The following is a 12,969-nucleotide window of genomic DNA, read 5'->3' as shown; positions in this document are numbered from 1 at the left end:
AAAATATGAATATTATGTAGAGTGAAGATATTCATGATCTGGTGTATTTATAGTCTGGACCATGAAGTAGCTTTGGGTAGTTGTCGACCTCTTTAGACAATGACTAGGAACTGCAGCAGTTCCTGATGAAGTGACTGATGATCTTCACACTGCTCACTCAGAAACCCACAGTGACAGTTTCTCCACCAACTTCCACTGCTCCTGGTCTCTAATGTGTCAAGACTGAGAATCGAACCGACTGCTGTCACACAGAAACAGCTCAACAGTGGCAGATCCAGAGATGTTTGAGGGACAAAAATGCTGCAAGAGCTTCTAACAGGATGCCATGGGATGGTGATCTGGGATGATGCTAATTTACATTTAGTCATTTGGCAGACGCTTTTATCCAAAGCGACTTACAAGTGAGGAACAAGGCAAGCAAACAAAATCTAAGTCAAGGAGAAAAAAATCAAAGCAAATCTCAGTTGACCACTGGTACCCCCATACTAGTAGTGGTAATAATAATAATTAATGCTATTAATGTGTAACTTTTGTAATAGGTTCAGCTTTTATGTGCAGCTTTGACATGTGTCTAAAATGTTCTCTTCTATTTCTTTGCTTGTGTATCTGTATTAGGATGTTTTCACTTCTGATATGTTGTATGCTCCAAGTTGTGTTTTACACATTTTTGTGAATAAATGCTTGAAATGTTGTGGTTTAACTGTCTTCAACTTAATGACATTTAATCTTAAAATATTCAGTATTGCAGAATGCACCGTATGAAGTGCTCCATTTAAATGCTGTATTTCCAAATACTTTGCTCACCTGTTAATAAAAACGGAACAAGAAAACACATATTTAATATACACAGTGATATACAACAACGGTCAGACACAACAATGGAATTTCATGGTTTCACATATTGCTCACATAATAATTGCTCAACACATATTATTTTAAAAAACTACTTATCCTAAAATTTTAAAGTAAGATGAGATGAGAACAATCATCCTCATTTGTCAGATTCTCCAACCGCAGGACAAATTTTGCAGTAAAAATGCTGTAAACATGCATAAAACAAAGAAAGCTCCACAGTTAACATCAAAGATCATAAAACAGGAGTTCAATCATTCTGTGGCTGAATATAACACACTGAAAGCAAGGGTGTGGCTACTTAAGCCATCACTGGAATTTATATACAATATTTTTTACTGCAAAAAAACAAAAAAACTAAACACAAGGCAAGAAATAAGACAAGGTCACAGGGCTGGACAGTAGTGTGAGGACTCACATTAACAGTGATTATTTGGCAGAGGAGTGAGGAGGTGCTTAAATAGAAGGAGACAGGAGGATCAGGTGAAATCAATTAAGACGAACAGGGACTTATTTGTACATGAATATAAAACTGATTAAGGAAAGCTGGAAAAAAAATCCTCTAAAATTGAAAATACAGCTGACTGAATGTGTTTTGTGTCAACTAAGATGTGACAGTCCTAAACCAGACTTTTTATAGGCTAAAATGAAGTTGACTTTACAGGCGACTAGGAGCAGTGCAGGTCAGTGGAGAAATCAACCTGAGCATCTAAATGAGATCTAACATGAAAGGAAATAAAGAAAGACAAGTGTGAGTTCATGTTTACAATCAAGTGAATGTAACAATGAGATTTCAAAAAGTCAGTGAGGTGACTCCAGTGAACATTCCTAATGTAAACTTCAAACTGGAGTACAATGATATTAAGTGAGTGGAAGAAAAGCTGCCATTGTTGTTGCTGTTCCCACATCTCACCACCAGAGAGCGATAACAACCACATCATTTCATGTTTAGTTTAGTTCACACAAATGTCACAAGTACAGGTTTCAACAAAGTTTTTATTAAGTCAGTTTCTTTAGTAAATCTTAGTTTAATAAAAACTCTTCAGGTCTGTTAACTGGGATGTTTGAACAGGCTTCTACCTCTATCTCTGTCTTATCTTGCACTCAATAAATAACATCAAAATCAACAAGAATTATGCTATTTGACTTTAAATTCAGTAGCTGAAAGAGTCCAGCCTTGGCTGTTATTGTACTTTCACTAAGCGTGATACAGTGATTATATTTGCAGTGCTGTTTCCTCCTGGAGTGGTACCTGTTAATGATGAGGGGCAAAGAAAGCACATTTTTTAAAAGTAAAAGATGTTTAGATCTTGATAGATTAGAAAGAAATAATAGATAAACAAAAGTAGTTTTACTGAATTGTAGCAGAATTCAAATATATATTATCATTAAACGCATTCAAGTGTTTAAATTGTATTTTATTTTTTTTAAGTTACAGAGTTTCCAAGGTGAAAAGATCTTGAGGATCATTCTAGTTTTACAAACCAACAGGTTCGACACATTGTGTTAAAGGCCCAGTAGGTGGCAGTATAGTGCATGATATATTGTGTGGCCCAATTAAATTAACTTGTAAATTATTTGAGTTTAACTGCATAAAATTTAAAGACATCCAGTTTGTTAGATCAGACATATCAATAGTAGAGAACTCAGCTCAGCATTATCCATGTGTGCAATAGGGAGATACAAGTGTGTGTCATCAGCGTAACAGTGGTAGTATAAGTATAATTTCTAGGGAAATCGTAGAATAATGAATCAGAATTATGTTGGACAAAGTATTGAGCAAGGGTTACACTATATTAGTAACTAAAAGGGAAGACCTAAAGTTGTCAGTAGACATAACACTTCCTTTTAATCAAATATAATATAAACCAAAGTAATACATAGGGCGTTTCTCTGTGCTATGTTTTACAGAACCCTGCCTTTTTCGAGAATCTTCAATACAAAGAGTAATTTGGAGATGGGGTAATAACTGTCAGCTAGAGTCGGATCAAGCCCAGTTTTCTTTAACACAGGCTGCATACAGGAAAGTTTGAAATGACATAGGCAGTGGACAGTGATCTGTCAAATATAGAGAGAAAATATAGACCTAAACAGTAAATTATGTTTAACAAGAACTTAGCTGGTCTCAAATCACACCTACAGCATGTTGCCTTCTGTTGAGTTATGGTATAAAGTGCCATAACTCCTGTGAGTCACATCCACCTCTTTTTGACTATACTTTAAAGACAAAGTGTGACAGGAACTTGTTGCAGAGACATGGGCAGGTGCTGGATTAACTAGCTAATCAGCAGTTTACTACTATAGAATATTGTGTGTGTAGACAGAGATGACTTGTTTATTTGTATATGAATATATACAGTATGTGTTCATAACATATGTAAAGGGAAGTATATGTGTGAAACATGTCATTTTCTCAACATGAAAACCCAACAGGACGATGCACCAAACTGCAGTGTATTTAGAAAGATTAGAATCTATTAGAACTATATCTGCATGAGGTATTTTATGTAACACAAAGGTCTGTAATACCCAAGTTGGTGATTCCACTCCCTGTTTCCCCAGGTCCTGGCCCCATATCAAAGTGTCCCTGGACAAGACACTGAATCAAACCCTCAGCACCTAAAATGCAGCTCCCTTTCCATGAGAATGTCCCCAAGGGAATTAAGACATGTTAAGTTTTATTGTGGAAAATGTCAGCATAAGAAATTCAGCAAAGATATTAGATCCACACCTTGTCAGGGTGCATCTGGAGCAGCAGAGTATTTTAGGAGTAGTAGTCAAGAAAGTGAAAACCATACAAGGAGGAAGCCATGAGCAGTGAAGTGACAAGTGCGTTCAGGCGACTGAGTCTGGGGGAGGAAACTAAAGAGGAGACTGAAGAAGCCAGAAAACAGGTAACAATAAACACAGTCAGGTCCAAGAAACAGGTCAACACCAGAAGAACGCCTACAACCAGGGCTAATCCAATATCCAAAAACAAAGTCCAAGAAAAAGGAAAACAAGGTCAGAGAAGGACTTACAAAATCAATGGAGCAGGCAGAAAATCAGAGGTCTGAGGTGCAGATCCAGTCAGGTAACAGAGAGCAGGAGATAACTGGCTGACAAGTGACTTCAGGTTTGAAGTGGCACCATCTGACCAATGCTGAAGGCACGATTGCAACAGATCAGGGTGATTAGTGACAGAAAAACCAGAAGAGAAAGATAGTCAATAAATTAACCAACCAGGGCATAACTGGAAGTCGGGCATTGGAATACAGTAGCAGCAGCTGGGTGACAATGATTATCAGTGAGCTGGAAAAGAGGAAGAAGCTAAACTGGGGCAAAACCAGGAAGGGAAAATAAAAGGAAGTTGAAAGTGACTGTGCAATAAATTGATCTGATCTATTTGGAAACTTACTGGTTGTCTCTGGTAAGTAATCAATGAGCTGTCAGTCATCGTACAGCACAGTTGTAACTCAGCTCATGTTTCTGACGGACTGACTTGGCCAGTTCTGAGTTATATTGACAATCTGAAACCTCTAAGTGTGAAGAGGAAGTTATCAGTAAGAATACAATGATGCCTTTTAAGGCGATGTTTATGTGATCTCATGTGACATTTCTTAAAGATTATGCACAGTATAAACCATAAAAAGGACATTAAAAGACATGAATTAATGTTGATGTGACTGTCATCTCTCATCTGACACTGAAGATAACAAAATAGTTTCAAGCACATCATACTATGCACACATTGGTCACACACAGGCCTGTTCTTCTGTATTCTTGTTTGGGGATAACAAACAAAACATTTACTTTTCATTTAATTTTTTCTCATTTTTTTCATTTTATAGTACAAACTTCCAACTTATGTACTTGTCCCAGTGTTCAGTATAAAACCTCAGTGAACACTGTTAGCACAAAGTAAAAGATCAAAAAGAGGAGGAGGTGAGAAAGTTCAGTCACTTCAGTTCTCTTCTGCCAAAGACAGAAACACTCAGCAGCAATCATTGTGAAGAGAAGACAGGAAGAGGTAAAAGAAAACATGTAATAACTATAACACGATTAAACCATTGATTTAGTGACAGTAAGTGATTTGTGCTGTTTACTGTTCTTAGGAATTTGTGCTCTTGAAAGAAAAGATCTTCTCCAGTGGACACAGATACCGAGTGTTCGAAGTACTGACTTAAGATGTTTGTTCTCATCTGGATGTCTCTGGTCTTCTGTGCCAAAGGTAGAGTATGCAGCGTTAATGAAGATCTGTTCAGAGGCTGCAGACAACACTTTGAATGTTTAAACACCAGGATGATCTGTAACATTTCTTCATTGAGATGATGTCGAATTGATTGGATTTAACCTTCCTGTTGTGTTCAGTTCGTTGGAATTTGTTTAGCGTTACCACTCAAAAAGGTCAAAAAACCCCATAATAAAACAGCACTACTGAAACTTAGTTTAGTATATTATCACCTAATGTGCTCATTTTTTATGAACTTACATTCTTATGAACATTACAAGTTTTGACTTTTTATTAATGACCTTTAGGCCATAAAGCTCCCAGAAATGGGTTTTGAGTAAACTAGAAATACTGCACTGAGTTTTTGTTGTTTTACCAACCAGTGAACGTGTAGTTTATGTGCATTTCTGTCCAGACTCATAATCTTAACAGTTCTTATAAGAGTTCAAGTGGAATTTGAACACAAAAATTGAATGACCTTGTTAAAACAGCGGCTGGTTAGTGTAGTGGTAACATCACCGCCTACCATGTGGAAGACTGGGGTTCAAATCCCAGCTATGGCTACCTCCAGTAGGGGTCCTTAGGCAAAACCTCCTCACGCTGCCCTGCCTACCATTGTAACTTGTGTAATGTAAAACACTGATGCATGTTTCAATTTATAACAGAGGCGCAAAATCTCTTGGTGCACACACATTGTACCACGTGCTTGTCTTGCTTTTAATTTCTGGCGTTATAGCACTGTTGCTTTAGCTGTCAGTATATGCAAACCACATCATCGCACCTTCAGAAAATAAAGATACTTTTGTCGACTGGTTGATGTCGACTATGGTGTCAGTAGATTTTAGAGTTTATGATGGAGTTTCCTGTAGCATTAGTGGCTCCACAGTTAGTGTTCATGTAAATATTAATTATTTTTTAAAACAAATTATATGGCTTCATGTGGGTTTGGGGCATTGCCATAAATTGTTTCCTGATTCTTTTCTGCCTTGTACACTTGTCACATTATAGAAACTATATTTTACAATGTCTTCTTGATGACGATGAGCAAAGCAGTGGAAGTGTCATTGAGTGTTTAGAGAATATTTCTTCTACCTCTCTGCGCTTCGTCCACATTCTATGATCTAATGAGATGAACTTGTAAATCAGTAAAACAGGACTGGAACACAACAAGAGAGTTAAATAGGATTTAAATGCTGTACCATGTTGCCAAAGAGTTCAAATAAAAAAGTTTATATAAGAGTAGTATAATCTTGTTTATATAAATCAAAGGGGAATCTAATAACTGACAATGTATCAGCAAATAGACAGGAAATAGCAGTGAAATAATCAGATGCCTTTTAAAGAAAGTGATTCTTATTTTGTAATATTTTAGTACTTCAGTGAACATTTACTTCATGTTCTTGTCATAATTGTTTTTCTCTTTGAATCTCTTGGATCATAGGTACCGTGGTGGTAAAAATAAAACACTGTCAAACTGGATCCTACTGCATCACCCTTCCTGAGGGAGAAATAACAGCAGAGGCTGGACTCTGTGTTGTTTTACCATGTTCCTTCACTAATGATGCTGTCTTCAATGTCACAGGTTTTATTTGGCACAAATGTCATTCAGCTACAAATAAAAGATGTGATATATCTGGCACTGGACGACTAATATTTAACTCCAGTAGTAATGAAAACGTTGAGCCTGAGTTTAGAGGACGAGTGTCGCTGTTGGAGCCTGATGTGACGAAGAAAAACTGCAGCATCATCATCAATGACCTCAGAAAATCAGACTCTGGATCATATGAGCTCAGACTTGTTGGTAACAGGAATGGAAAGACAGATGGCGCCACCTTCCCTTCAAAAGCAATAATTACTGTTACAGGTACAACAACCAAAACTAATTGTATATGTAGAGTGTAATGTACACAGTGCACTGAGTTGTTCAGCTCTATGGACAACAATAATAATAATATTAATAAATATATTTTATGTATTTACTCACCTATTAGATCTGATTCAGACGCCCACAGTGGTGATTCATCCACTGACAGAGGGACAGCACGTCACACTCACCTGCACTGCTCCTGGTCTCTGCTCTGGATCTGTTCCTAACATCACCTGGATGTGGAGAAAACCAGGAGAGTCTCACATCACAGGGAACAGCATTGCTTTAAGGACTGAGAACCTGACTGCCATCAGACAGAGACACAGCTCAACTTTGTCCTTTGACCGTTCAGCCGCACAGAGTGGCACAAAGGTCACCTGTAAGGTCACCTTCACTGAAAGCATCAACACAGAGGAGAGTCTGAGTGTGGCCAGTGAGTAGCACATATTTTACATTATTTACAATAATTGTTTGCGCGTTCTTTGTCTAACTGTATATTTTCTCAGATGTTATGGAACTGAAAGTCAGTTTAAATACTCTGATAGAAAGATGATGATTTCTGTGTTTGCAGTATTTCCAAAGATCTTAAAAAGCTCTGCCTGTGTGATTCAGTCAGAGGTCCTCACCTGTGTGTGTGTCAGTGAAGGGTTTCCCATACCGACCATCACGTGGCCGCTGGTGGAGAACCACACTAAGTACTCAGTCACTTCCACTGTGTCAAACCACACAGTTAACAGCACCATCACCCTTACTGTAAAACACCACACCAGCACTGTTGCTGAGTGTGTCAGTAGCAATGGAAATGTGTACGTAAAACAGAACCTCACCATCAGAGCTTCAGGGAGCGATGTCGAGACAGATGTCGGTAAGAATACAGCCTGCTGGTAACATTACATGTGTTGAATAATGTGGGTAGTTAGTGGTAAATTACAGCACAGTTCAAAGACATATTTATTTTACTTTCACTCCCTTTGTGCACATTTCTTATGACACTGATTACAAATACTACTAATAATCCAAAATTACAGCCTGTTTAGATCCATCCTGCCAGATCATATCTTTGCATCAGTTACTTTTTTAATATGTGTTCATAAAGATTACAGCAAGTAATCAACCCATGTCCACACCTCAAATGATCCTTCAGAAATTTTAACTGTTGTTGAAATAATACAATATTATTTTTTCTAGTGGCTCATCATGGACCAAGTCCAGTGATTTTTTTGACCATTGCTGTTGTATCTCTCATTGTAAATGTCATCGTCATAATCTACTTCTTGTTCCTTTGGTGAGTTACTACACATTCATTTCAAGTTTTGAATGCTCTTTGAACAAACTGGATATTCAAGAAATCATAACCTTTTTTTCTTATTATTCTCCAAAGGAACTCAAGACAAAAGGTGAAACCAGGTCAAGAGGACAGACCTCACAAATCACAGCAGGAAACAAACGATTTATCAGTGTATGCGAACGTCGACAGGCCTCTGGGATAACCAGTTTCATAGAGTGTGTAAAGATTAAATTGTTAAATCAGATTAACTGTGACAGTCTTTAGCAGATATAATTGTAACTGCACATTTATCTTTCATGAGGCATAAATTGGAGACTGTGCAATCTCACCTGAAAACCAGAAAAATTAAGTATGACATATTCTTATAATCTTCATTACAGTGGCTTTACTGACAGCAGTGACTATACTCATGTCGTACAAGTTAAATACAAATCATGCTCTATTAGTTGTTCATGCAAAATCTATTTAGTTACAATGCAGTTTTTTTATACAGCGCCAAATCAACAACAACAATCACCTCAAGAAACGTTACATTGAATTACATGGAAAACATGGACAACTGTAATGTACCCCATCTGCAGAAGCATCAGTCACCTCAGCTCAAAGTTCATGGTCTGCTGCAACACACAAGGATTCACTGTAGGTCTCCTGCATTAGTGTGACAGTGTGAACAACTCAACACTCAGTTAGTTTAACAGTGTAACAAGTCTATTAATTCCTTAATAACAGAACGGATTAATATTCTCTTTAAAAGAAATGTCTCTGTTGAAAATATGAATATTATGTAGAGTGAAGATATTCATGATCTGGTGTATTTATAGTCTGGACCATGAAGTAGCTTTGGGTAGTTGTCGACCTCTTTAGACAATGACTAGGAACTGCAGCAGTTCCTGATGAAGTGACTGATGATCTTCACACTGCTCACTCAGAAACCCACAGTGACAGTTTCTCCACCAACTTCCACTGCTCCTGGTCTCTAATGTGTCAAGACTGAGAATCGAACCGACTGCTGTCACACAGAAACAGCTCAACAGTGGCAGATCCAGAGATGTTTGAGGGACAAAAATGCTGCAAGAGCTTCTAACAGGATGCCATGGGATGGTGATCTGGGATGATGCTAATTTACATTTAGTCATTTGGCAGACGCTTTTATCCAAAGCGACTTACAAGTGAGGAACAAGGCAAGCAAACAAAATCTAAGTCAAGGAGAAAAAAATCAAAGCAAATCTCCGTTGACCACTGGTACCCCATACTAGTAGTGGTAATAATAATAATAATGCTATTAATGTGTAACTTTTGTAATAGGTTCAGCTTTTCATGTGCAGCTTTGACATGTGTCTAAAATGTTCTCTTCTATTTCTTTGCTTGTTGTATCTGTATTAGGATGTTTTCACTTCTGATATGTTGTATGCTCCAGGTTGTGTTTTACACATTTTTGTGAATAAATGCTTGAAATGTTGTGGTTTAACTGTCTTCAACTTAATGACATTTAATCTTTAAAATATTCAGTATAGTGCAGAATGCACCGTATTAACGGCTCTATTTAAATGCTGTATTTCCAAATACAGCATTTAGAGAGAGAAAGAACATGGTATCACAACACAGAGTTCAGCCTCTGCTCTTATTTGTCCTTCAGTAAGAGTGATACAGAATTGATCTTTACAGAATTGTCTTTCCCCTGTTAACCTGTTCACCTGTTAATAAAAACAGAACAAGAAAATACATATTTAATATACACAGTGATATACAACAACGTCAGACACAACAACGGAATTTCATGGTTTCACATATTGCTCACATAATAATTGCTCAACACATATTATTTTAAAAAACTACTTATCCTAAAATTTTAAAGTAAGATGAGATGAGAACAATTATCCTCGTTTGTCAGATTCTCCAACCACAGGACAAACTTTGCAGTAAAAATGCTGTAAACATGCATAAACCAAAGGAAGCTCCACAGTTAACATCAAAGATCATAAAACAGGAGTTCAATCATTCTGTGGCTGAATATAACACACCTGAAAGCAAGGGTGTGGCTACTTAAGCCATCACTGGAATTTATATACAATATTTTTTACTGCAAAAAAAACTGCAAAAAAACTAAACACAAGGCAAGAAATAAGACAAGGTCACAGGGCTGGACAGTAGTGTGAGGACTCACATTAACAGTGATTATTTGGCAGAGGAGTGAGGAGGTGCTTAAATAGAAGGAGACAGGAGGATCAGGTGAAATCAATGAAGACGAACAGGTGCAATCCATAAAACTGATTAAGGAAAGCTGGAAAAAGAATCCTTTAAAATTGAAAATACAGCTGATTGAATGTGTTTTGTGTCAACTAAGATGTGACAGTTCTAAACCAGACTTTTTATAGGCTAAAATAGATTTTGGAAATAATATAAAATGAAGTTGACTTTACAGGCGACTAGGAGCACTGCAGGTCAGTGGAGAAATCAACCTGAGCTTCTAAATCAGATCTAATGAGAGAGGAAATAAAGAAAGACAAGTGTGAGTTCGTGATTACAATCAAGTGTATGTAACATTGAGATTTCAAAAAGTCAGTGAGGTGACTCCAGTGAGCATTCCTTATGTAAACTTCAAACTGGAGTACAATGATATTAAGTGAGTGGAAGAAAAGCTGCAATTGTTGTTGCTGTTCCCACATCTCACCACCAGAGAGCGATAACAACTACGTCATTTCATGTTTGGTTTAGTTCACACAAATGTCACAAGTACAGGTTTCAACAAAGTTTTTATTAAGTCAGTTTCTTTAGTAAATCTTAGTTTAATAAAAACTTTTCAGGTCTGTTAACTGGGACTGTTTGAACAGGCTTCTACCTCTATCTCTGTCTTATCTTGCACTCAATAAATAACATCAAAATCAACAAGAATTATGCTATTTGACTTTAAATTCAGTAGCTGAAAGAGTCCAGCCTTGGCTGTTATTGTACTTTCACTAAGGTTGATACAGTGATTATATTTGCAGTGCTGTTTCCTCCTGGAGTGGTACCTGTTAATGATGAGGGGCAAAGAAAGCACATTTTTTAAAAGTAAAAGATGTTTAGATCTTGATAGATTAGAAAGAAATAATAGATAAACAAAAGTAGTTTTACTGAATTGTAGCAGAATTCAAATATATATTATCATTAAACGCATTCAAGTGTTTAAATTGTATTTTATTTTTTTTAAGTTACAGAGTTTCCAAGGTGAAAAGATCTTGAGGATCATTCTAGTTTTACAAACCAACAGGTTCGACACATTGTGTTAAAGGCCCAGTAGGTGGCAGTATAGTGCATGAAATATTGTGTGGCCCAATTAAATTAACTTGTAAATTATTTGAGTTTAACTGCATAAAATTTAAAGACATCCAGTTTGTTAGATCAGACATATCAATAGTAGAGAACTCAGCTCAGCATTATCCATGTGTGCAATAGGGAGATACAAGTGTGTGTCATCAGCGTAACAGTGGTAGTATAAGTATAATTTCTAGGGAAATCGTAGAATAATGAATCAGAATTATGTTGGACAAAGTATTGAGCAAGGGTTACACTATATTAGTAACTAAAAGGGAAGACCTTAAGTTGTCAGTAGACATAACACTTCCTTTTCATCAAATATAATATAAACCAAAGTAATATATAGGGCGTTTCTCTGTGCTATGTTTTACAGAACCCTGCCTTTTTCGAGATTCTTCAATACAAAGAGTAATTTGGAGATGGGGTAATAACTGTCAGCTAGAGTCGGATCAAGCCCAGTTTTCTTTAACACAGGCTGCATACAGGAAAGTTTGAAATGACATAGGCAGTGGACAGTGATCTGTCAAATATAGAGAGAAAATATGGACCTAAACAGTAAATTATGTTTAACAAGAATTTAGCTGGTCTCAAATCACACAGACTACATGTTGCCTTCTGTTGAGTTATGGTATAAAGTGCCATAACTCCTGTGAGTCACATCCACCTCTTTTAGACTATACTTTAAAGACAAAGTGTGACAGGAACTTGTTGCAGAGACATGGGCAGGTGCTGGATTAACTAGCTAATCAGCAGTTTACTACTATAGAATATTGTGTGTGTACACAGAGATGACTTGTTTATTTGTAAATGAATATATACAGTATGTGTTCATAACATATGTAAAGGGAAGTATATGTGTGAAACATGTCATTTTCTCAACATGAAAACCCAACAGGACGATGCACCAAACTGCAGTGTATTTAGAAAGATTAGAATCTATTAGAACTATATCTACATGAGGTATTTTATGTAACACAAAGGTCTGTAATACCCAAGTTGGTGATTCCACTCCCTGTTTCCCCAGGTCCTGGCCCCATATCAAAGTGTCCCTGGACAAGACACTGAATCAAACCCTCAGCACCTAAAATGCAGCTCCCTTTCCATGAGAATGTCCCCAAGGGAATTAAGACATGTTAAGTTTTATTGTGGAAATGTCAGCATAAGAAATTCAGCAAAGATATTAGATCCACACCTTGTCAGGGTGCATCTGGAGCAGCAGAGTATTTTAGGAGTAGTAGTCAAGAAAGTGAAAACCATACAAGGAGGAAGCCATGAGCAGTGAAGTGACAAGTGCGTTCAGGCGACTGAGTCTGGGGGAGGAAACTAAAGAGGAGACTGAAGAAGCCAGAAAACAGGTAACAATAAACACAGTCAGGTCCAAGAAACAGGTCAACACCAGAAGAACGCCTACAACCAGGGCTAATCCAATATCCAAAAACAAAGTCCAAGAAACAG

The 12,969-nt window shown here is 37.1% G+C and overlaps 1 protein-coding gene across 1 annotated transcript; it reads left to right on the top strand.

Moving 5' to 3' along the window:
* The first annotated feature begins 3,662 nt into the window (after nucleotides 1–3,662).
* On the top strand, nucleotides 3,663–7,920 carry LOC113169027 (sialic acid-binding Ig-like lectin 14). Its single transcript, XM_026370151.1, has 4 exons — nucleotides 3,663–3,855; nucleotides 6,504–6,926; nucleotides 7,054–7,362; nucleotides 7,501–7,920. Exons 1-4 carry the CDS (start codon nucleotides 3,663–3,665, stop codon nucleotides 7,815–7,817), a joined length of 1,242 nt encoding a protein of 413 aa, XP_026225936.1. The 3' UTR covers nucleotides 7,818–7,920.
* Nucleotides 7,921–12,969: the final 5,049 nt, after the last annotated feature.

The sequence above is a fragment of the Anabas testudineus genome, chromosome 16 (assembly GCF_900324465.2).
Source record: "Anabas testudineus chromosome 16, fAnaTes1.2, whole genome shotgun sequence".
Lineage (NCBI taxonomy): Eukaryota > Metazoa > Chordata > Actinopteri > Anabantiformes > Anabantidae > Anabas > Anabas testudineus.
This window is presented reverse-complemented; position numbering and strand designations above follow the sequence as displayed.